Source organism: Centropristis striata, chromosome 4 (assembly GCF_030273125.1).
Source record: "Centropristis striata isolate RG_2023a ecotype Rhode Island chromosome 4, C.striata_1.0, whole genome shotgun sequence".
NCBI classification, from domain to species: domain Eukaryota; kingdom Metazoa; phylum Chordata; class Actinopteri; order Perciformes; family Serranidae; genus Centropristis; species Centropristis striata.
Genome location: NC_081520.1, coordinates 5,191,677 through 5,216,361, shown reverse-complemented (window position 1 = coordinate 5,216,361; position 24,685 = coordinate 5,191,677). Strand labels below are relative to the sequence as shown.

The window sequence follows — 24,685 nt, the reverse complement described above, 5'->3', positions numbered from 1 at the left end:
TTTACCATTTATATATCAAAATTGTGACTTTAATTTGTTCAGGAAATATAGTCAGAACAAGTTAAATGCAATAAAGGACATCCTATTAATGGATTAGAATTGTTAAATGGGTTTAAACTTAGCCTACTAACAAAAAATAAGCTTTTTATAATTAGCTACTTTTTCACATTTCTGTTTCCAGTCACAGCCATATTTTGGAGAAGTCACTTCTTGTCACAGTCACATGACCACCACGCCAGGGTGTTGAGTATACGTCACTTAGGGATTTAATGAGTTAATGTGAAGCATAAAACTGAATATGGGAGATTATATAAGATTTAAAGTGTTTGTTACACAGGTGTCACCATTGGTTCTTATGGGTTAAGGATCCAAAATGCTATAATTGGGACCATTTTTTGTGGCGTCTGGTCAAATGTAATGGCAGCAGTACAAGATTTGCTAACACAATCTTGTCAGAGAGTTTTTTCTTACTTATCAACAAGATTAAGACTCCACAGTGTAATTTATCAGCCGTATACTTGGGGTTTATACACAAGCCCTGGGGCCACGGATGAAGAATGACCTGACATCGCTCTGTGCTTGTGAATGATTGAAAATGTGTACAGACTTCAATAATTGTCACTGACATGAGAAACTAATGGAGTTCCTTAAGTGCCTCAAGTATAAATCATTAATAGGGATAATAGAGTTACACTGACACAATAATGACGGACAATGAGAAGGAAAGATAGTTTGTTAATGTGTTACATTTACATTCCCCTGATGTCTGGGACAAATAAACATTTCTGTTAAGGTCTGTGGTGAACATATAGACAGCAACTTTGGTGGATAAATCAGACTGGGTAGCACATTTTTTTTTGTCTGTCAGTATGATCATGGCCTTTACATGTTGGTGCAAATCTGAATCATGGGGCAGATACACAGACAAGTAATGCACATTTTAATAAGTGGTAACCTTAACGATCAAATCATTAATAGTAGAAGGGGTTGGGGAGACAGCATGAGCACTATGTGTGAAGTAGAGCTGCAACAATTATTCGATTAATCGAACAATAATCGATTATTAAATTAATCGTCAACTATTTTGATGTATATATATATGTATATATATATATATATATATATATATATATATATGTATATATATATATATATATATATATACAATACCGGTCAAAAGTTTTAGAACACCCCAATTTTTCCAGTTTTTTATTGAAATTCAAGCAGTTCAAGTCAAATGAACAGCTTGAAAGGGTACAAAGGTAAGTGGTGAACTGCCAGAGGTAAATAAAAAAAGGTAAGCTTAACCAAAACTGAAAAATAATGTACATTTCAGAATTATACAAGTAGGCCTTTTTCAGGGAACAAGAAATGGGTTAACAACTTAACTCTATGGAGTCTTGTCCGTTTTTTTTTATTCTTTTCATGTCTTTGTAAGTCATTTTGTGTCTTTTTTAGTCATTTTGTGTCTTTTTTTTTTGTCATTTTGTGTCTTTTTTTGGTCATTTTGTGTCTTTTTTTAGTCCTTTAGTCCAACATAAAATGTGATTTTGAATCTTTTTTTAACTTTCAAAACACTATCATGCTCAATAAAGAATTTTAAATGTTGCAAATGTGCATTAATTTCAGAGTACACTGAGACATTAAACTGCATCATTTTCAATTAAATTCTGGAAAAGTTGGTGTGTTCTAAAACTTTTGACCAGTAGTGTATATGTATATATATATACTGAAGCTGAATTAACCCATTTATCATTTTACGTCTTTTACTGTAATGGTTCAGCAGTTTTTCACCGTAAAATCTACAGACATTTTTTACAGTGTAAATGGTAGGACCAAATGTGTTGTCAGTACTACTGAATCAATAGAAAGTGGGGAGATTTTTTGTAGCTGTGATAATAAAAATTTGTCTTGATAACAAGAACAGTTATCAAGACAAAGATCCACTGTGTGTTTGTGTGTGTGTGTGTGTGTTAGTAATCAAGTTATAGATTGAAAGTCTATATCTGGCCTTGCATCATAACACTGGATTGAAACAGAGCAGCAGCAGAAGAAATGTGGACAACATGCTCACCGCAATGAAACTCTTTAAGCTGGGAGGTGGCTCCTAGTGAATGGAATGACATCATATGTGAGGAGTGAAAAACAAACTCATGATAATTATGATAAATTATGAAAAAAATGATCAATACTGATGAACGGATGGGGATCAGATGTGTGAAGGTATTGTGACTGTATGCATGATTATGCTTAATAGTGTTTGATTTTCAGAAATTGATGTCTGATCATTTGTCATGCAACGCTGGATGTTGTTGTATCGTGGAATCATTTTTCTCAATTCATAATCAGACGCTTGTTTCATTGATTGACATGCACGCTGCTGGAGGGGGGGATGCGGTCGCTGGTAATTGGACAGCAGGCTACATCCCAGTTTATGGTGATTTTTTTCCAATACCCCCCGGGACTTCTCATGCATCATCATTTCATATGAGCTGGTGCTGGAACGCTGTCATTCAAATACCTGCCCGGTCCTAATGAAGAGATATCGAGGCTCCTGTTCAGATATTTAACGCTGCATGCACAGAGGAACTCGCCCCGACACGGTGCTTTTCTCCAAACTCCCCCCACCCCCTCAACCCCTGCACATTAAACACCACAGTTTCTTTTGTCAATTACAACAGATATGATGGGATTTTGAGTCACTCCAGGAACAAAGCCTGCCCTGTGAGGCCGTCACTGATTGGACACCTCGGGTGACACGGCTGATGATGGACAGCACAGCATGCTTGGTTGAACAGCCTCGTCCTTGTAGACCATTTGACAACATCTCAACCACATCTTGAGTTTAATCTGACAGTGATTGTACTTTAGTTTTGTCAGATGGAAAGTGCTTTCTAAAAGGTTTGTTTGCAGGTTTGATAAAATCTTGGTTTAAACCAATAGAAAAAAAGTTGAAAATAACAAATGAAATTCAAAAATACAAAACCTTATTAGTCAATACAGACAAAATATACAATGTATTGTGAAATTGTGAAATAAAAGATTTAAAAATAATGATTGTATTTGTATGCATTTCATTTTGCTCATTTCAACAATAAAATTTTATGCGGGACATTTTTTTTCAGATTCTCTATTCTTTTTTTTTTTATTTTTAGAAAGTCTGTATTAATTTCACAATAACACTATTCCAATAATTTAGATTAGATTTATTAATACACAGAATTAAATAAAATTACATGTTGTTATTGGAAAAATGCTGCCAAAAAATTATATAATATAATAATAATATAAAATTATTACATGGCAGCATTTTGATTAAAAAAAAAATCTGCAAAACATACTTTTTAATCATAATTTTGTTATGAAAATAAGCAGGATCATTAAAAAAAGAAATTTTTCACAATTTCATAAAACTGAAACTATATTTTACTGCTTGCTCTGTTTTTTAAATTTTGTTTTACAGTGGGTATAAATATATGTTGGTATTAAAAATACATTTGTGGTTTTATCAATACTTTATTTGCCTGCACTTACTGCATGTAATAGTATTTACGTAATGTAAAGTATCAGTAGATACACTTATTATTGGCAACAAAATGAAATAATAAATAAATAAATAAAAACTAGCCACATTGTAAAAAGTAACATTTTAGGTGTGGTAAAACTTGTTTTATGCGTTTGTTTGGAGAAAATTAAGACAATCATGCATCATTTTTTACACTACCACTAAGGGAAGCATAGGTCATCAATTTTAAAAATCTACACATAATGTCTTTAAGGATCCACTAACGAAAGCACATTGTTGGCATTGCCAGAAAGCCTTAATGGTATCTCAGTTGTCAAGTGTTCTCTATAACCTCAACTGACCAGGAGACCAATGAAAAGAGGTTAAGCTGAATGGATCCTAGCCTTAGCCAATCACGTAAGCAACTAGAGGCAGTGAAAGGTCAGTGGGCGGGGTTACAGGCTGTACAAGGAGGAGGGTGTTCAACACTACGGCACGATGGCGCAGACTGGCTCTGGCTAGGCCTGGCCCAGGTCTCAGTCCATCGGCATTTGGGATTAGCCCTATAATGGAATGGCATGGTGACAATTGGTTGATTGGCTGATGAACCTGTTGCCGGGCGGATTCCAGGCATTTGGGTAGCCCTGATCGGTGGCTCTTACCACTACGGATATCCGGACCCGTTTGGACGGCCTCCTGTGCTCAGGAGACATGGGGATCTCCAGGTTGTTGTTTTTCTTCAGGGCGACCAGAGACAAGCAAACAACATTAACAACAACCTCAACGTCAGTGTGACTTTACCAAAAAACGTCCTTGCAACGCCACTTTGACGTGACCGAACTTCACTGCAATACTGGGGGAGAAAGTTATTGGATGCCTATTTCTATGGAACAAGGCATAGGAGGGTGGTGCAGGAGTGAAGATATTTTTTAAAGGCCTGCAGGATGCAAGGCTGAGACAAAGTGAAAAAGGTTTTATATTGAGGCTGGCTGAGGTACTGTGTGTGTGTGTTTGTCTGTTTGTGTGGGAGGTACTGTACTGTAGAGCGTGAAGGACTGTATGTGAGAGATAACATAGGACTGTGTGGGTGTGCATATTGTGTGAACGACAGGATGTGAGCCACTGTGTGTGTGTTTGTGTGTGTGTGTGTGATGGTGTTGTTGTTGTTGGGTGTATTCGAGGACATGGCTCTCTCACCTCCAGGCCTTCTGTGTCTGGACTGGCGCAGAACAGGTTCTTTAAAGCAATGCCTGAATTATCATGTGGGCCTGAAACAGAGAAAGAGAGAGAGAGATTCAAAAACAGATACATCTGCTAAGTACTTATGTGCCTTCTGTTTACAGACCTTATCTTACCGGTCCCATCTAAAGAAAACATAACAAATACAGCTGCATCATCTGCAAAGAGTCTGTCTGAGGATGATTCTAGAGAAGACAAAGATCTTCATCTTCAAGGGAAACTTATAACAATTGCTAAACAAAACTGGAGTATAACTACATTTTCAACTTGGCTGATTACTAGAGGAGGTTTGTGAGACAATAGGCCCCTGGACACAGACATGCAAAAGCTAAAAGACATGGACTATGTGGGGGCTTTGCTGGTGATTTTTTGTTGTTGTTTTGGGCCTCTTTATGATTATTTTGTGTCTTGTTTGGTTTTATGTGGAGCTATCTCTCTGTAGTTATTTTTTTTACCTTTTTTTGGGTTGTTTTGTGCCTCCTTGAAGTCATTATTTGTCATTTTTTTATCACTTTGTTTCTGTTTGTAATCATTTTGTTTCTTTTTGGTCGTTTTGTCTATGTCATTTATTTTCAACTATTTTTATTCTGTAGTCATTTTGTGTCTTTTCAGGCTGTTTTGTGTCTCTTTTTAGTGGTTTCATGTCTTTTTTATTGGTTTTGTCCCTCTTTGGCCCTTTCTTGGTCTTTTTGTCTCTCTTGAATATGTTTTGTCTCTTTGTAATCATTCTGTGTCTTTTATGGTTGTTTTGTGTCTTTTTAAAGTTGTTTTTTTTGAGTCTTTTTTGGTCACTTTGGGTCTCTTGTTTGCATTTATTTATAGACACTATGTGTCAGGCAAAGGCCAGGGTGGGGTCCTGACACTTTAGGCCCCTGGGCCTGAACCTGGTTGGTCCATTAAGTAGTCCGTCTGTGCTGATAATGATCTCAAAGACAAAGGAAGGAGGACATTCTCAGGGGTAGTTCTGTGCTTTGAACGTGTGCTGCTAGATAGTGTTTTGGGACTCACAGTCGATTTCGCACTTCCTGTTGAGCTAACTCTGTTTAATCTCACTAACTACTGTTTAGAACCTTTGTAATCTGTTTATCTGGGCCAGAGTTGGGGACCAATAACACCTACACTATTTTTTATTGCTGTTACTGGCCCATGCTGGAGCTACAAGTGCACCCACACTCATTTCAGATGCACTCAAAGTCATTTTGTTCAGGAACAATGCCTGAGTACTTAGCCTCGGTACACTAATGCTACACTATGTGGACCTTCCAAACAACAGCCTGAAAACACACCCCAACCACTGGATTGTGCTAAAAACAAAGTAAACTTCTCTCATATTGAGCACTGATCACACTGTGGAAACAGTAAGTGAAAGTAAAAAAAAAATTGTAAAACTAAACATATCTTGGAACAAAACAAAATTCAATATTTCTTTGAAGAAAAAACAACAACCTTGCCAGAGAGGAAAATATATCACAGCCAGGTGGGGAAACACTGGAACAACACCTGAACTGAACTCCATCTCTGCTTTATAAACTGTATTTATCTTATGCAAAGAGCTGCGAGCATAAATGTAGACAAGGGCTTGATATATATCGATATTATGTAGATATTGTGATATAAGCACACACACAAACACCCATACAATCTCCTCATTACTGTTATTGATGGCTTGATAACACATGTTAATAACGCTCTAAGCTATCCATCTGTCACACACACAAACACAGTGTGTTTCTGAATGAATCTCCATCCTTCCTACTCCTAACTCTAGTATAAAGTCACCCAACTCAATCAATCACATTAATGAGCACGCCACCAGGGTTGCCGGAGTTTGTAGATGTTGTCATATGAGACTAGATATCGTCCCTACAACCCTGATTCCAAAAAGTAGGGACACTGGGTAAATAAAAACCACGTGAATCAAATTCAGAATTCAGAGTTTATACTTAAAGGAGCTGTCTGCATTAGCTGTGCTAATCAAATAGTATTTAAGTGGTGGTAATTCAATTCATATCAACAGTTACTGCAAACAACTTGCCAACAGCCATCTGGCACGGCTTTATAGCTCAACTTTCCATTAAAAATACCATTTACTTTACCCAGTGCTTGATAGTTACCATCAGACAAAATGTTATTATAACCCAACCTTTGTTAATGCGTCAAAACAATTAGAGGCGTTAAAAAGAATGTGCGTTAATATCGCGTTAAGTCTGACAGCCTTAGTTATTAGGTAATTACACAAAATGGCACACGTCTGAATTGGAGATTGAAAGGCCTCGACTGTGTTGAGAAACAGAGCTGAGAAAACAGATTTTTTCGTCTTTTTTCAATTAAGACTGGTAGTCGGTAACTCCTTAGATATTTTTTTCATCATCCAAGAGACAGTGAAAGAGAGACGGAGACTGAAAGAGGGAAAGAATAAGAGGTGCAATTAGTGTTATGTGAGTTTAGAGACAGAGAGGCCATTACCATCACTCCTTCCGGATCTATTAAATCTTCTATTCTTTTCCTTTTTGATTGCCTCTTCTGTCTAGTGTTTGGAAACTCTCTCTCTCTCTTGTGTGTGTGTACTTGTACTCCAATCATAGTGAGGACCAGAATTAGTTCTTTACTAACTGAGTGAGGACATTTTTGTGAATTGAGGACATTTCAGGTTGACCTCACTTCTTCAAAGGCCCTAAAAATGTTTGAAGGTTAGGACTTGGTTTCAGTTTCAGTTTCCGGTTTAGGTTGGGCTCAGGGGCTACAAATTCATTACATTAATGATGTGTCTTAAAAAAGATAGAAGTACAAGGATGCCTGTTTGTGTTTTCTTGTACTTCCTACATAGTGAGGACCATGGCTTTAACCAGAAAACTGAAAAAAAAAACTTTTTTTAAAGGCCTGTTGGGTTAAGACTTGATTTTAAGGTTCAGGTTATAATCAGGTTTAGGTTAGGTGGTTAGGGTTAGGGTTAGGCATTCACTTGTGATGGCTAAGGTTAGGGGTCTAGGGAATGCATTTGATGTAAACAGAGTCCTCACAAAGATAGAAGGACAAGGGTGTGCGTGTGTGTGTGTGTGTGTTCTTGTACTTCCTACATAGTGAGGACCGGAACACGTTTTTAACCAACATAGTGAGGACATTTCAATTAGGCTTGTTTGAGAGTTCAGACTTTGTTTTAGGGTTAAAGTTACAATCAGGTTTATGTTAGGGTTAGGGTTGGGCATTTAGTTGCGATGGTGAAGGTTAGGTTAAGGGTTAGAGTAAGGGGCTAGGTATTGGCTATTCCAATGAGGGTCCTCACAAAGATACAGTACAAGGATGTGTGTGTGTGTGTGTGTGCGTGTGTGTGTGTGTGCGTGTTTCTTACTGGTGGGGATCTCGGTGGGTCGCTCCACCACAGAGGGTCTCTTCAGCGCAGGTTTGAGGGGCTTCTGGGGGATTGGACGAGTAGGGCTGAAGGACGACTCCTCGGTAGAGATCTGCATACACACACACACACACACACACACACACACACAAAGAGATACATAAGAGACAGCACTCAAAACTCACAAGCCCCCGATCCTGCTTAAGAGATCAACCCCTCTTTCTCTTTCTGCGGACTCATTAAACAAATGGATGTACTGTTTTCGGAGTGATGAGATGAAGGCAAATCAAAAAAACCAGCGGGTGTTGAGGGTTTTTGTGTTGGCCTTGATGTAAAATGTCACGAATTCAGTGCGTTTCCATGACATACAAAGTCTTTTTTTCCGCTGTGTTATGTTAATGTCGTTCTGAAGTGGGGGAACATTCTAATTTCAACCATTAAATGTTTCACAGATCAAATGTCTGAGTGAAACTAGTTGAAAATATATTCAGCTGTTATTCTACGAAGTTGCCCATCTGTAAACTCATTAAAATTCCTAAAATACTCGGCTGATTCTGTCTTTTAATTTAATTTTGGACATCAGCTAGCTGGAGCTTCTGTAATCATTTCCCCATGTTTTATTTATGAAGGTCTGTGTCCAATTATCACTAATTAAAAGAACATGTGTTTTTTGTTAGGGAGAAACAGTTGTGGGTCAGCCGAGGTTTTTAAACACAAAAATTGTCATTATTCATGCTTTAACCCCTTCTTTACTAGAATTTCTGCAACATGTTTTTAAAGTACTTTCTGATACGAAAGTTTGGATTGTTTATGGATTCTGGAAGGTGAAAAATTAATGTTTTCAAAGAGTAAAACATTCATATCTTTTAAAAATGAATATGAAATAATGGTTGAGATGTTACGGAAGGTATTGACAGTAAAGGTTGGTGTTAGTGCCCTTTCAGGTGATTCTCCACCATAACAAAGACACATAAAAAAGGTATCATAAATAGCAATCAGCTATCAAAAGGTTTAATACAAAGATATTAACACTTTTAAACCCTGTGGAATTAAAGACTTACGTGACCATTTACACAGGAAACCATAAAAGAAGCATTGATTTAAATGGCACAGGAAGAAAAAAAGAGGGGAATAAGACATAAAGTCTGAGAAAAGAAAGAAGAAGAAGGAAGATAAGGTAAATGAGTAACACACACACACACACACACACACACACACACACACACACACTTCCTTCCACCCCCACATTCATGCCTGAGGGCATTCTACCAAGCTACTCTCTGCAAACTGATGAAAGAGAAATGAAGACATAAAAAAAGAGATAAATCAACATTTTGAGCACTACAGTGCAGGACCTGGAACCAATTTAGACATCTACCACACACACACGCGTGCCTGCACACACGCACACATACACACGCACACCATCTCCTCATTACTGTTATTGATGGCTTAATAACACATGTTAATAATCCTCTAAGCTATCCATCCGTCACACATACAAACAAAGTGTGTTTCTGAATGAATCTCACACTTTTTCCATCCTTCCTATTACAAACACCTTCATATGATCACCCAAATCACTTCATTTAAGAATTCCAATATGTTATTTCCAAGAATGCTCAAGCTGTATTACTGTACTTGAGCACAACTTTTTTAAAGAAGGAGAGCAGAGAAGTCAATCACAGTGTTGTGATGTCATAGTCTAAAGTCTGGAGCTGCTTCATAGACAATGATGGGAGACCTACAGAATGTTTTTTGTTTTTTTTAATCCCTAAATGGGCTTTATAGTCTAGACAGAATTGTCCAAAAAGTGAAAGTAAAGTAAATACCAACTTTTAAGGTGAAATTAAGCATTATTTGTGTGTTTTTTTTAAGGCCGACATAAATATTCAATCAATATCACTTTTAAATGTTCCAGTTGGTATTTTGCATACATATATATACATAAAAAAAGACACTGAGCCTCCACTATATTCTTGCTCTGACCCTAGACTATAGATCCAGAAACTTAATTTCCTCATCTTGATTGCCTACTTACAAAAAAACTAAGGGGGGAATGGTCCAATCACTGTGCAAGATGGGCAATTGGCCATTTGATATACAATTTAGAAGGTCAAAAACTCAAAATTTTGCTTGGGAACCATTTTTTTTGACTCAGCACCCTTGAGATATGTAAGGTAGGCCGGTTCCCGACTTGTACCCATAAATGCTCCTCACTTCTCATAGGAGGCCCTTTTTCTGAAATCCATCTAGACTATTATTCCATTGCTTTCTTCTTGGTTCTGAAGCTGAAAATGTATCAATAGAATGGACATTTCCATTCAAATCGGCTATCAGGATGGTCACAACAGTGGCCATTTTATGTGAAGCATATGTAAACTTCTGTATAAACCGACTTGTAGAAAGTTGCACACTCACTTGGGTAAGGTTTTGCAATAATGACCAAACGAGCAGTGGGGTAGAGAGAGTGGAATAGGAATCTTTTCCAATTCATTATATATGAAGCACTTCCAGGCCCCTATATTTCATGACATCACCATTTTAGGACAGTAGTTTTTGGATTTGGGAAGGAATTGTTCATGTTTACTATTTTTTTTTAAAACTAAATAACTAACCCTAACCTTTATTTATTTATTTATTCATATTTTAGTATGTACATTTGTAGTTGTACAGCTGTTTTTAGATAGTTTGTTTCCTATATTTTAAATACCTTTCCATATTTTGTATGGTGTGCTTGGCTGCTGCCGTAACACAGTCATTTCCCAGTTTAGGAATTTTTGTACTGCCTTAGACCATGGGAATAACATGTTTGAATTTTGTAAATGGACGTAGCACCTTTCAGTGCAGATGACTGTTTCTGTAACTGTGTTACTGTTAAAGACCCTGTACTGTTTATCTTGCTGGATTCATTTTTCTCTTGTTTTCAATAAATATCGATATCATTATTCACTCTCAAATTGCTAATATTATCCTAAAGATTCTGAAAAAGGAAGATGTCACAAAGTGTCTCGCTGGGTTTTTATTTATCTCCATGCCATGCACAACAAAATGTACTCTATAAAATTGGTTATAGCTTATGCTTGTGGCCTTTATGGAAGGTCCAGAAATATCTGTCCAGCTGCTGGACAGATTGCCCTGACATTTGGTTCAGACATTCATGTCCCCTCAGGATGAAAACTTTTCCCGGATGATTTCTTAACTTTGCCTCACAGAAAAATCCATCAGGTCAAATTTTGAACTTGTCCACTTCTTTTGGTTTATGACCAAATAGCTGCTAAACTAAAAACATTCCCATCAGCCTCAGCTGTGCTTTTGGTGCTAACAAGTAAATCAGAACTCACTAGATGGCAAACATAATAAATATTATACCTCCTAACATCAACGGTGTGTCTACATATGGAGGCTCACAGAGCAGCAAGCATGGCTGCAGACCCTTAACTCTATGGAGTCTTGGACTATTTTGTCCATTTTTCAATCCTTTTCATGTCTTTTAGTGTGTTTTTTGTGTGGTTTTTGTGTCTTTTTTTTGGTCATTTTGTGTCTGTTGTGCCTTTTTTGTCATTCTGTGTCTTTTTTGTCAGTTTGTGTTTTTTTTTTGCTATTTTGTCTCTTTTTTGTCATTTTTGTCTTCTGTGTCTTTTTTGGTCATTTTGTGTCTTTTTTTAGTCATTTTGTGTCTTTTTGTGTCTTTTTTGGTCATTTTTGTTTATTTTTTTTAGTCATTTTGTGTCTTTTTTGATCATTTTTGTGTCTTATTTTGACGTCATGAAGAAGTTGTGCTCCGGCGCTTTCGTAGACTCCAGAGGGTTAAGCCGTGTCCATACTCCAAATATATATATCCTGATCACTTGCAAAGTACAGTCTGTCCTAAAGATCTGAAACAAATCAGATTTTCCTGCAGTACTTTCTCATCAAATTATCCATCACTGATCACTGATGTACATCAGAAACATTGAGCGCCTGAAGAATGTTTTTCATTCAGTCTCACTTACCAACCAATGGTGGAGTTAACTCTATAGAGTCTTGGGCTATTTTTTCCTTTTTTGAATCCTTTTAATCCTGCCTGTACACACCACTTAAAAATGTTCAAATGCCATGTTGGTATACTTTTTTTCAGCACAACCTCATCTATATATGACCTAATAATGATTGATTTTTCATTCTGACTTACTGGATCAACATTTTGAACCAAAAAGAAACAAAGAAAAACCAACATAAATGTGTCTTATGTGTCAATTTGTCATTTTATGTATTTTTTAGTAATTTTGTGTCTTTTTTGGTCATTTTGTGTATTTTTTTGTGTCCTTTTTGGTCATTTTGTGTCTTTTTTTGTGTAATTTTGTGTCTTTTTCAGTCATTTTGTGTCTTCTGTTTTTTTTTGTGTGGTAATTTTGTCTTCTCATTTTATCCCTTTTTTCAGTCATTTTGTGTCTTTTATTTTTTGTGCTTAGGTGCTTTTGGTGACTCCAGAGGGTTAATGTAGGTGGAGCTCATTTCTTTGTTTTTTTAGTCATAGTGACCTTACTGCTCGTGCTAAATCTGCAGCTCTGCTTTTCTTTACCAAACAAAACAAAACTGTTCAATCTGAATGTTTTGAGGCATTTCTTTCTGTGGCTTTGCTGGAAAAATATTAAAATTTTCTGGGCTACCCAGCTTGTCAGCACAGTTTTCAGTTCACTTACGGAGCCGATTTCAATGCCGCTCTATAACCAACTTGTAAAGAGATAATAAAGCCTAAGGCGTTTGCTCATCTGTCTCCACTGTGACCTCTGACCTGGAAGCGGACTTCCTGACTGGCCCGGTGGCTTCCGTCCTCGCTGCCCAAGTTGGACACAACCGACAGACGTTTCTTCTCCTCGACGGCCCTTTCCCTGATGTACTCCAGCCGTCTGGGGCGTCCCAGCTGCAGGGAGAGCAGCGCCTGGAGCTGGGCACGCTCGATTGAGCCCAACAGGATCATGGACTCTGGGAGACAAACAGAAAAATGAGGTGAGGAGAGGGAGAAAGTGGAAAATGATGGAAGGATTTAGAGAAAAAAAGGAGTTAGAGGTGGGTGAGAAGCAGGAAGGAAAAAGAGGAGGACAAGGAGGATGAGAAGAGACAGTAAAACTTGTTTGAGAGGGGAAGAGTGAGCAGACTGCAGGAGATTCCAAACACATGTTGCAGCACTGCAGAGAGCTCAGCTGAGTTACATAACAGGAGCCCAGAATGCAGTGGATATGTATTAACGTGTGTGTGTGTGTGTGTGTGTGTGTGTGTGTGGCGGGTGGGTGGCAGCTTGCTTGCTTTAAGTAATTGCCTTTGTGACAGTACGTGCTGATTATGTATTTGGTTAAATGCCGCAGCTAATTGTTCCTGCACGATTGCATAATTGAGACAGCCTTGGAATACCAAATCTGCACTTCAGTGAGGTGGAGAGTGCAGCGGCATCAGCAAGCTGTGCCTGGGAAAGTTTGTCAATCAATCAATCACTTTAATGAGCACGCCACCAAGGTCGCCGGAGTTTGTTTTTGGTACAGACTGGAAGGGACGCGCAGTCCAACAACATCCGCAACGTTGAAAACAAACATCAGTATGACATCAGACACAGTGATCGGTGCACACGACAGTCTTCACACTGCAAAAAACGTGTGTCTAAAAACAAGATAAAAACAATAATTGATTTTTCATTCTGACTTACTGGATCAACATTTTGAACCAAAAAGAAACAAAGAAAAACCAACATAAATGTGTGTCAATTTGTCATTTTATTTATTTTTTTAGTAATTTTGTGTCTTTTTTGGTCATTTTGTGTATTTTTTTGTGTCCTTTTTGGTCATTTTGTGTCTTTTTCAATTATTTTGTGTCTTTTTTTGTGTAATTTTGTGTCTTTTTCAGTCATTTTGTGTCTTCTGTTTTTTTTTGTGTGGTAATTTTGTCTTCTCATTTTATCCCTTTTTTCAGTCATTTTGTGTCTTTTATTTTTTGTGCTTAGGTGCTTTTGGTGACTCCAGAGGGTTAATGTAGGTGGAGCTCATTTCTTTGTTTTTTTAGTCATAGTGACCTTACTGCTCGTGCTAACCAACATAAATGTGTGTCAATTTGTCATTTTATTTATTTTTTTAGTAATTTTGTGTCTTTTTTGGTCATTTTGTGTATTTTTTTGTGTCCTTTTTGGTCATTTTGTGTCTTTTTTTGTTATTTTGTGTCTTTTTTTGTTTCATTTTGTGTCTTTTTCAGTCATTTTGTGTCTTCTGTGTTTTTTTTTTTTGTGGTAATTTTATCTTCTCATTTTATCCCTTTTTTCAGTCATTTTGTGTCTTTTTTTTGTGTGCTTAGGCGCTTTTGGTGACTCCAGAGGGTTAATGTAGTCGGAACTCGAAATGATCTTGCTGCATGGACAGATAATTTCACTTGACAGGATTTTTTTTATTAAGATTGTTAAATCTAGAAATAAGCATGTTGAACACTCAAAATAACAAATTAACTCTTAAAACAAGATAAATTATCTAACACTTCTAAATCTAAAGTTTTTTTTATCTTGGTAAGAAACAAATGATTTGCAGTGCACTCTGCTCGGTCCAGTTCATCACTGCTTGCAGCTTTAATTTATCTTGTTTTATTCAGATGGTTATATCAGCTTTTCGCTTCTTCTGTTCTTGCCTCCATGTTTCACGTCTCTTCTGTTCCAGTTAGCTGTCTAGTGTCTGCAGCTCCTGAGATCCACTCACCTACTCACAACCCATTTGTCTCGTGGTAGAACCAACTCGAAATCTATTTTTTCGAAATAACTGTTGAACTTTCTGCCAGCTTCTTGTTAAGCTTTAGGGTCTGCAAAACAAACCATTACATTTTGTAAAATTTTTTATACTGAATATATTTGATCTAAGCGTCGGTTTTACTTGGCCTAAAAATATAGACTCACTGCTATAAATCATACCATGTCACTGGTCTGTAATTACTCTTGTATACTTCTTCTACTTGTTTACTAGTTATATATTCTGTACCTGTCTTAGTTTGATATTGGTTGTATATTTATCTCTTTTTATTTAATTTGTTCTATTTGTAATTTTAGTTTTATTCCTCTCTCTCTCTCTCTCTCTCTATATATATATATATATATATATATATATGTATATATATATATATATATATATATATATATATGTATATATATATATATATATACACTACCGGTCAAAAGTTTTAGAACACCCCAATTTTTCCAGTTTTTTATTGAAATTCAAGCAGTTCAAGTCAAATCAAATCAACAGCTTGAAAGGGTACAAAGGTAAGTGGTGAACTGCCAGAGGTAAATAAAAAAAGGTAAGCTTAACCAAAACTGAAAAATAATGTACATTTCAGAATTATACAAGTAGGCCTTTTTCAGGGAACAAGAAATGGATTAACAACTTAACTCTATGGAGTCTTGGTCTATTTTGTCCATTTTTGAATTCTTTTCATGTCTTTGTAAGTCATTTTGTGTCTTTTTTTGTTAATTTTGTGTCTTTTTTTTAGTCATTTTGTGTCTTTTTTTTGTCATTTTGTGTCTTTTTTTGGTCATTTTGTGTCTTTTTTTAGTCATTTTGTGTCTTTTTTTAGTCCTTTAGTCCAACATAAAATGCGATTTTGAATCTTTTTTTTACTTTCAAAACACTATCATGCTCAATAAAGAATTTTAAATGTTGCAAATGTGCATTAATTTCAGAGTACACTGAGACATTAAACTGCATAATTTTCAATTAAATTCTGGAAAAGTTGGTGTGTTCTAAACTTTTGACCAGTAGTGTATATATATATATATATATATATATATATATATATATATATATATATATATATTTGTTTTGTGTTGATTTGATAGGAGAGCTGGAGACAGACAGGAGAGGGAACAACACACAGCAAAGGGCAGAGGGTGCTAGTGGAACCCGAGCTGCTGTGGCAAGGACTCAGCCTTTGTTAGTGATGGTCTACCATGTGAGCTGCTGGGGCGTACCAATATTTTCATTTTTAAATATTAGTTATCGTCAATACCCGACCCTGAATAATTAAAAGGACTTTCCTTTGGGGTAAAATTGACATTATTACACTGAATAAGCAAACACTTGCTCATTCAGTTATTTAGTATAAATAGAGATTTCTTGTCCAGCTGGAGAATCTAAGTCTATTATTCACTCTCCTTCAAGCTCTACTTTGGTCTCCACAATCTCCAGAGTTATCTACTACGTAGAGTGCTGGGCAGGTAGAGCACAGTGGGTTTATCACAGCTCTTTTCACTGCCTGCTGCTAGAAACAAGCTCGATAAGAACAAGTTGTGGGATGGAAAACCAAAACAATGAGCTGATGATTTAGATTTATCTAAACGAGACTCCTGATTAAATCTGTTTGGGCGTCCATTAAGCTCCTCTATTTCTCCAAACTTAATTAAACACTGAATGATAAAAAGAAAGCAAAGCTATTAAATGTCGTCCATGTGATCAATGGATCAATACAGTGATGTGTGTTCCATTACTTGTATAGAAAGAAATTAGTCATGTTGGAAATGAGTGTGTGTATTGTATGAGATGACATAGAGTTACTATAAGTAGTGATACAGTGCAGCATGTGTGTATGGGTGTGTTTATGTCTCACCAGCTGATTCCACCAGGGCCAGAGTCTTGAGGTGGCCCGTCAGCAGGACGTTATGCAGGTCTCTGTAGGTGCAGTTGAGTGTGATGTACCGTACGTCTCGCACCATGATGTCCTCCACACGAATATTATACTTCCTAACAGGAGAAAAGGAAAAAAACATGTCAAAAGGAGGAAGATGGTATAACCCATTGAAGCCTGGAAAGCGGATACGTCGTTTTGTAGTATTTGTATAAGCTCTCGAATACTTTTTGAATTTCATTTCTATCTGCTACAGAGGCTGAAAAATCTATTATTTAGTAGAAGCGTTGACACTTCTGTTGAATTTTCAGAAAAATTTCAGGTTTACTTATTATTACTTATTTTAAAAAAAATCACCCAGAGGTTTTACAGGTGTTTTAGGCCTCAATGGGATAATAGAGGTACAGTTAGGTCAGGGGTTGGCAACTTTTATGGGCAAAAGAGCCACTGTTGGCAGAAGAAGAAGAAGAAGAAGAAGAAGAAGAAGAAGAAGAAGAAGAAGAAGAAGAAGAAGAAGAAGAAGAAGAAGAAGAAGAAGAAGAAGAAGAAGAAGAAGAAGAAGAAGAAGAAGAAGAAGAAGAAGAAGAAGAAGAAGAAGAAGAAGAAGAAGAAGAAGAAGAAGAAGAAGAATAGATTTAAAGGCGGATTTAAACAGGGTGTCTCGTTTAGATAAATCTAAATCATCAGCTCATTGTTTTGGTTTTCCATCCCACAACTTGTTCTTATCGAGCTTGTTCTTATCGAGCTTGTTTCTAGCAGCAGAAGACGAAGAAGAAGAAGAAGAAGAAGAAGAAGAAGAAGAAGAAGAAGAAGAAGAAGAAGAAGAAGAAGAAGAAGAAGAAGAAGAAGAAGAAGAAGAAGAAGAAGAAGAAGAAGAAGAAGAAGAAGAAGAAGAAGAAGAAGAAGAAGAAGAAGAAGATTACTTTATTAAAATCCCACAATTGGGAAATTCAACCTCTACATTTAACCCATCCTTTTTTACACACAAGTGAATGCACCATGCAAGGAGCAGTGGGCAGCACATTACTGCACCCGGGGAGCTGTGCAGGGCGGTTAGGTGCCTTGCTCAACATTCAAACCGGCGACTCTCCAGCTACAAGCCTGATTCTTAACCTCTAGGCCACGGACTGCCCGACTAAAATGTCGGAATGGAGCCGCAAACCTTATTTCAAGCCTTACAAAGACAATAAAACAGCCTACTAAGTCTTAAGTCAAGTCAAGTCAATATTATTTATAAGTAATATATAAATAATATTATATAGCCCACAAATCACAGATTTGCCTCAAAAGGCTTTACGAACTGTAGATGGTACGACACCCTCTGTCCTTAGACCAGGGGTGTCAAACTCAAATACACAATGGGCCAAAATTTAAAACTTGAATAAAATCGCGGGCCAACATTGAACAAATAAACCTTTTAATATATACCAAACATGTTTTGCTTTAACATTAAATATGGAACCAGCAACGCTTATAAACATACAATATATAACTAAACAGTGCAGACATGCAAAATCAAATTTCAAATAAAAAACACATCAATGTCATTAATTTACAATAATAATATAATAATTTGGTATTGCCTCGCGGGCCAAAGACAAATTACACTGTGAGCCAAATTTGGCCCGCGGGGCCAGAGTTTGACACCCCTGCCTTAGACCCTCACATCGGCCAGGGAAACTAAACTAGCCTACCAGCTTTACTAACAGGTCATAATGAGCATTGATCAATATCATTTTGTCAGAAAGCAGCAAGGACCAAAGTGCAAATGAGAGGCTTGACACTTGACAAATACCTCAGGAGATTTGGAATCGAAAACTAATCTAGCAAGGGAAACTTCAAACTACACTTGAAGTTGGCAAAATTTAGAGGTTAAGGTGTCGTGCCTTAGACTTTCCTTAGCTATGATGCACATTTAAGTTGACCAAAAAGTTAAAAAAAATGTTTCAATGTCGTATATAAGCTACACAAGTACAATTGAAGAATGCAAATTACTTTGTCTCTCTGTTTGGTCGTAGAACCACATGGATTTCTTCCAGCTAATCAGCAAAAATCAGGCTACGTCACAGACAGTGACACCATGACATCTGACCAATCAGTATGATAATAATATAATAATATTAACTTTATTCACCTTGACCTCCAATGTAAAAATGAAAAAATTGGGGGGAAAAAATCTGCAAGAAACAGTCGTGTTATTCTTCAATGACTTGTACGAGGAGAACTTGACTATGACAGCATATTAGGGCCAAGTATGAATAAAAATAAAAATACAAACCGGATTAAAGTGGCAAATCTACATGAAAAAAAGTCACAGATTTAAGAGATTTAAAGTGGCAAATCTGCACATAAAAGTTGCAGATTTAAGAGATTTAAAGTGGCAAATCTGCACAAAAAAAGATGCAGATTTAAGAGATTTAAAGTGGCAAATCTGCACAAAAAAAGACGCAGATTTAAGAGATTTAAAGTGGCAAATCTGTGCAAAAAAAGTCAGATTTAAGAGATTTAAAGTGGCAAATCTGCACAAAAAGAGACGCAGATTTAAGAGATTTAAAGTGGCAAATCTGCGCATAAAAAGTCGCAGATTTACGAGAAAAAAATGAAAACTTTTTTCTCAAAATATTACCCCCCCCTACCCTGGGTGCGTATATTTTTTACACATTCCACAGTCCACATTCTGGCAGTATGTAATATCCTCCAATATTCTCTAGTATTTCAATGAGTGCCCTATTAAGGGTTAAGAGCCACATTTGGCTCTGGAGCCACAGGTTGCCTACCCCCGAGTTAGCTGCATCTATTGAAGAATCAAATAAGATTTCCCTCAATAATCTGTATATATACATGCTGACGTTTGATTGACTTTGACTATAATGCTTTGTTGACACTTTCTCTGATTAATTATCAAGCCACTGAGCTATAATTTCAGCATGGTTTCATGGATCTATAACCGCTCTCCTTCAGAGTCAACGCTGGCAGAACATCAGCTGATCAGCTGACCGGTCAATCCAATAACACCACACACTGTCCACACGTCATGTGGAAGTACAGTAGGGAGAAGTGGGTGACATTGTGTGAGCAGATCTTGCCTCAGCAGAATCGTACGCCCGGGTACACCAGTCACAAACACTCAGCTTTCTCTTCCTGTCTGAGCTTGCCAAAACCTGCAAACACGACAGCAGCCGCTCGATGGTTTCGACTGCCAAGCCCCGCAGCCGTGCCAGGACACGGGCTCCGGCCAAGCCTCCGCTCCTTGTTGCGGTGACAACTCAATACACTGACCTCTCTTGGAATACAAAGTTAATTTGATGACCAACCACCCTCATCTCCACAACACAACAGAGCACAGAGTTGGTCCAGGCCTGTATACAGCACCAGGAAACGGTACCAACAGAGTGCTGCAACTGAGCCTGATGGAAAGGTTCCTTGAAGTCCTAGGTCTGGTGACATGGCCATAATCTTCTATCCTGATATAGGCAATTTCATATCTTGATAACGATATTGTAATGACGTTGTAAGAAACCTCAAGAAGTGGTAAAACCATGGTAAACAAAACAAAAAATATTCGGGCCCGGACTCGATAAAAAAAAATCGATCTAATTAATTAGAGGCTTTGTAATTAATTAATCGAAATTAATCGCATTTTAATCGCATATAAGTATTTGACCTGAGAACAGTGAGAAGTATTTTTTTTCACATGGATTTTTAGTATACCATTGAATAATGACTGAATACATAAGCTTAAGCAACAAAAATATTGTTTATTTTAGTTCAAGTCCAACAGACCAGTGCAATTTTTGCCATTAAGTGTAGCAATAGCATATTTGGAAATATAGTACATTTCAGAAATTCAGGTAGCCTATAGGTAGGTAGACCTTCTGTAAACTAGAATACTTTGGTTTTTGAAGTAAAACACAATCCACGCTAGCTACCACACTAGCCGCTAGCTGCTATATGTTTAGCATTGAGGTGATACTTGAGGCTGGATGTGCTGCTATGGTGATATGTGAATTCCTTGTTGCATAGCAACACAACCATGCTCTTATCGACGCTTCCATCCGTTGGTTTTTAGTAACTAAATGTCCCATCATCCACGGGGCCAACCAAAGCGTCTCATCAGCTTCTTCCTTCATGTTCACTGTGGTTTGTTGTTGTCTGAACTCATGAATGCTAGTTGGTGCTCCAGTATAATCGGTCCGCCTGAAACTCATCCAGTGAGAAACCCTATGGAAAGTGCCTTTCATTTAGACGGTGACTGCGTTTTTGGGGCTTAAAAATGCAAAAATCTGAAACCAGCCTCCAGAGTGTAAAACTGTAATTTCCTCCTGAAAACTCGTCTAAACGTGGAATAAAAAGTGAAGACGACACGCCACTTTTGCGTCTTCTGTTCAGACCGTCATCATGTAAACGTAGCCTTATACGTTCAGAGTTCAAGAGAAGAAGCACAAAAACAAGCCAGCTCTTGTGGGCCGAAAAGGGATACTAGAGGTAATTGATTGGATAAATGTGGAATGTTTTCAATATGTGATAAAAAAGTACTAATAATATACGTAAAAAGAACCTTCAACAAAAACATCCCTCTTAAAGAAAGCTCCCTCTTTCTGATGCATCGGCAGCCTCTTTTCATTTGCTAGTGGATCTAAGAGAATTTTGTGATGCATGCCTCTGAACTGGCCACAGCCGCTGCCAAGACTAATTTCCCTCGGGATATCAAAGGCAGTTGATGAAATGTGATTGGTTTCTTCTTAATTGAACCTTCCTCCCTGCAAGACTCGGCAATACATCTGATCAGTTTGAGGTGTCTTGCTTTAAGCCTGAGCTTATAGATTTCAGCCAAGATAAACAGACTTATAGGGTTATAAATCCAGGCTTACAGATCATCCATATTGTCCAGAGTAGTGCAGAGAGGCTCAGGGTGTTGAAACGTGTGTGTGTGTCTGTGTGTGTCGGGGAAGCCAATAAAAGGACACTTGTAATGATCCAGAGAAAATATGATCATCTCCTGTGGCTTTGCTCCCTGTCAGACGGGCAGAGACAACAGTGGACCGAAGACAATTCAATGAACTATAATTGGCCATTATGAAATGCTAAGAAACACAGAGAGTGACAGAGAAACAAACGACACACGCACACACTCATACACACTTGTGTTTCTATCTTTGTGAGGACCCCCAGTGACATAATGCATTCCCTAGCCCCTTACTTAATTGTAACCTTAACCTGAAAACGAAGTCTTAACCATAAATCAGGCCTTTAAAGAAGTAATTACTGGCCATAATGACCTCACTACCCAAACGGTCCTCACTATGTTGGTTAAAAACACTGGTCCTCACTATGTACAATGGACATGAACAAAACACACACACAAAGCGAGGTTATGTAATTGTTCCCACACTTCTTTTAAATGCCACTCCAACACTGAAGATGGATCCGTCGAGACAGAAGACAAGAAACTGGTCTAAATAAAAAGGGGGAAAGAAGAGATGGAAAAGGTTTCATAGTGTGTAACCGCACGGCTGTACTGGAAGTATGTCTGTGATCTGTGTGTGTGTCCATATCTGCAAAAGCTATACATAAATAAAAGATAAGAAATCCAATTCTCTGCATGTCAGCGTGGGTGTGTGAGCAAATGTACATGTATGTGTCGCACAGCAGACGTTACACAAGTGTTCCTGTGTGTTTGTGTGTGTGTGTGTGTGTGGGTGGAACGTGGCGTGGGTGTGAGATGGACTATTTCCAGTTTGAGTGAAAAACACATTCAGCTTGGAGGGGGCCATGCTACCTACAGTAACCCCCACACCACCACCACCACCACCACCACCACCACCACCACCACCACCCTTCAGAGGCTGTTTCTCCACTCTCGTATGCTGCAGTGATATAACACACACACACAAAGTGAACACACACTAACACAGGCCTGGTGATGGGGGGTCGGTGTGAGAGGCAGGTAAAAAAAAAAGTGAATGAAATATGGTGAGGGATTTCTGCACAGTGTTTCAAGTTCATAGTGTATGTGTTATTAAATATACAGAGGCTTGCAAAAGTGGATGTTTCACCCTTTTGTTGCTTTTACACATGAAATCATGGTCAATATAATTTGGCCTTTTTAAAAAGAATTTGCAAAAAAAAAACGTCTTCAACATCAACGTGAAAACAGTTTTTTACAAAATAGTAGCAACTAATTAGAAATATATAAAGTAAAATAAATGATTGCATAATTATTATCCCCCTTTCAAGTAACTGACCTGATTCAACAAAGTCCCAGCTAGTTAGTGAAATCTGTTTTCACTTCGATATTATATTATTGTTTTTGTGCAAATTCTTTTTAAAAAGGCCAAATTATATTGACCAAGATTCAATGTGTAAAAGCAACAAAAGGGTGAAAGCCACTGTAGATGATTCAAGAGATTACATTTTTGTGTGTGTGGACTGAATGTTTATACACACACACACACACACACACACACACACACAGGAGCTTGCTGACAGTTTCTCAATCATCTTTACGCCTCAACAACTTTTAACATTCCGAAACGCATGTCATTATGTTGAGATAATTTAATATTTTTTTGATGATAGATGATCATATTATGATTTATCTTCACTTGACATGTGGCAAACACACACACAGACACACCCACACACACACACACACACAGACACACACACACACACACCCACACACACCCACACACACACACACACACACACACACACACACACACACACACACACACACAGACACAGACACAAGAGGCTCTCTGACAGTTTCTTAATCATGTTTTATGCCCCGGCAACTTTTAACATTTGGAAACTTTGTGTTTGTCATTAACTATAAATGATTTGATTGTGTGTTTATGATTGATGATCATCTTATGTTTTAATGACATACCAGCATGTAGAGGATTTCTCACGTTTTCCTTATTGAATTTGTGATTCAATTCACTTGTATTTGTTAAAGATTAAAGGAATATTTTAAGGTTAGACAGACCTGCAGAAATATAATTACATTAAAGAATAATCCTGGTTCGTAACAAATATTAAATGAATGCCATCACATTTTTACAGCTATGATAATAATATCTGTACACACTACAACATAACTAAGATACACCAGATGATCTAAACTACTTTCTTTACAGATAAAATATCGGTAAAACTAAATTGTGGCAAATCACCAACTGTGTGCTACAGTAATGCTGTAGCACACAGTCTTATATTACTTTATGCGTCGTTAAGTACCCTGAAAAGTGCAATATAGATATAATGTATTATTATTATTAATTATTATTATGATTATTATTATTATTTATTATTATTATTTTTATTACAGTAGGCTAATGAGAACTATGTCTATTTCTTCCAATGGTCATATCATGTCATGGCATGTATTAGTATTATGCATAGGATTTTTATTCAGTGAAATGTAACATTTGCTGAGTTTGTTAATTTTTTAAATAACTTTATTGAAGGTTTGGACAAATAAACTTCGCATGAAAGCCACAGGTATAAGCTCTCAAATACTTTTTGAATTTAATTTCTATCTGCTACAGAGGTTGAAAAATCTTCTGTTGAATTTCCAGAAAAACTTCAGGTTTTAGGGGGTTCTTTCAAATCGCTCAGAGGTTTTCAAGGCATTTTTTCCAGGCGTTTTAAGCCTAAATGGGTTAAAAACAAATGTAGCCTGTAAAACTATGCCATATAATTTACAAAGTTTGTATTTTTGGTGCTCACAGCGTGTTAAGTGTTTTCTACATTATATAACAATCATGGAGTTAATAACCGATTGCAAACATGACTGACATTACACACACCTTCCTCTCTTCCCTTCATCCTTTCACACACACATGCACACAGAGGCAGGACAGGAGCCAGAGGAGGGGATGGAGAGGCCAGAAGGTCGCAGTGGATAATAAGGAGAGACGGAGGAGAATAGAGCAGCAGAGATGGAGTGAGAGAGG

At 37.3% G+C, this 24,685-nt stretch overlaps 1 protein-coding gene across 4 annotated transcripts in view; it reads right to left on the bottom strand.

Moving 5' to 3' along the window:
• The window catches only part of clcn2c (chloride channel 2c), a 226,204-nt gene that overhangs the window by 34,977 nt on the left and 166,542 nt on the right, over nt 1-24,685 (bottom strand). The window contains exons 17-22 of one of the 4 annotated variants that reach the window (XM_059330741.1): nt 16,707-16,840; nt 12,871-13,061; nt 8,094-8,205; nt 4,703-4,773; nt 4,168-4,242; nt 2,075-2,107 (exon numbers count right to left, since the gene is read on the bottom strand). In XM_059330741.1, the coding sequence (XP_059186724.1) occupies nt 2,075-2,107; nt 4,168-4,242; nt 4,703-4,773; nt 8,094-8,205; nt 12,871-13,061; nt 16,707-16,840 (616 nt within the window). Of the gene's footprint in view, nt 1-2,074; nt 2,108-4,114; nt 4,243-4,702; nt 4,774-8,093; nt 8,206-12,870; nt 13,062-16,706; nt 16,841-24,685 lie in introns of all 4 variants that reach the window. The other 3 variants (XM_059330745.1, XM_059330743.1, XM_059330744.1) reach the window with 3 other exon arrangements.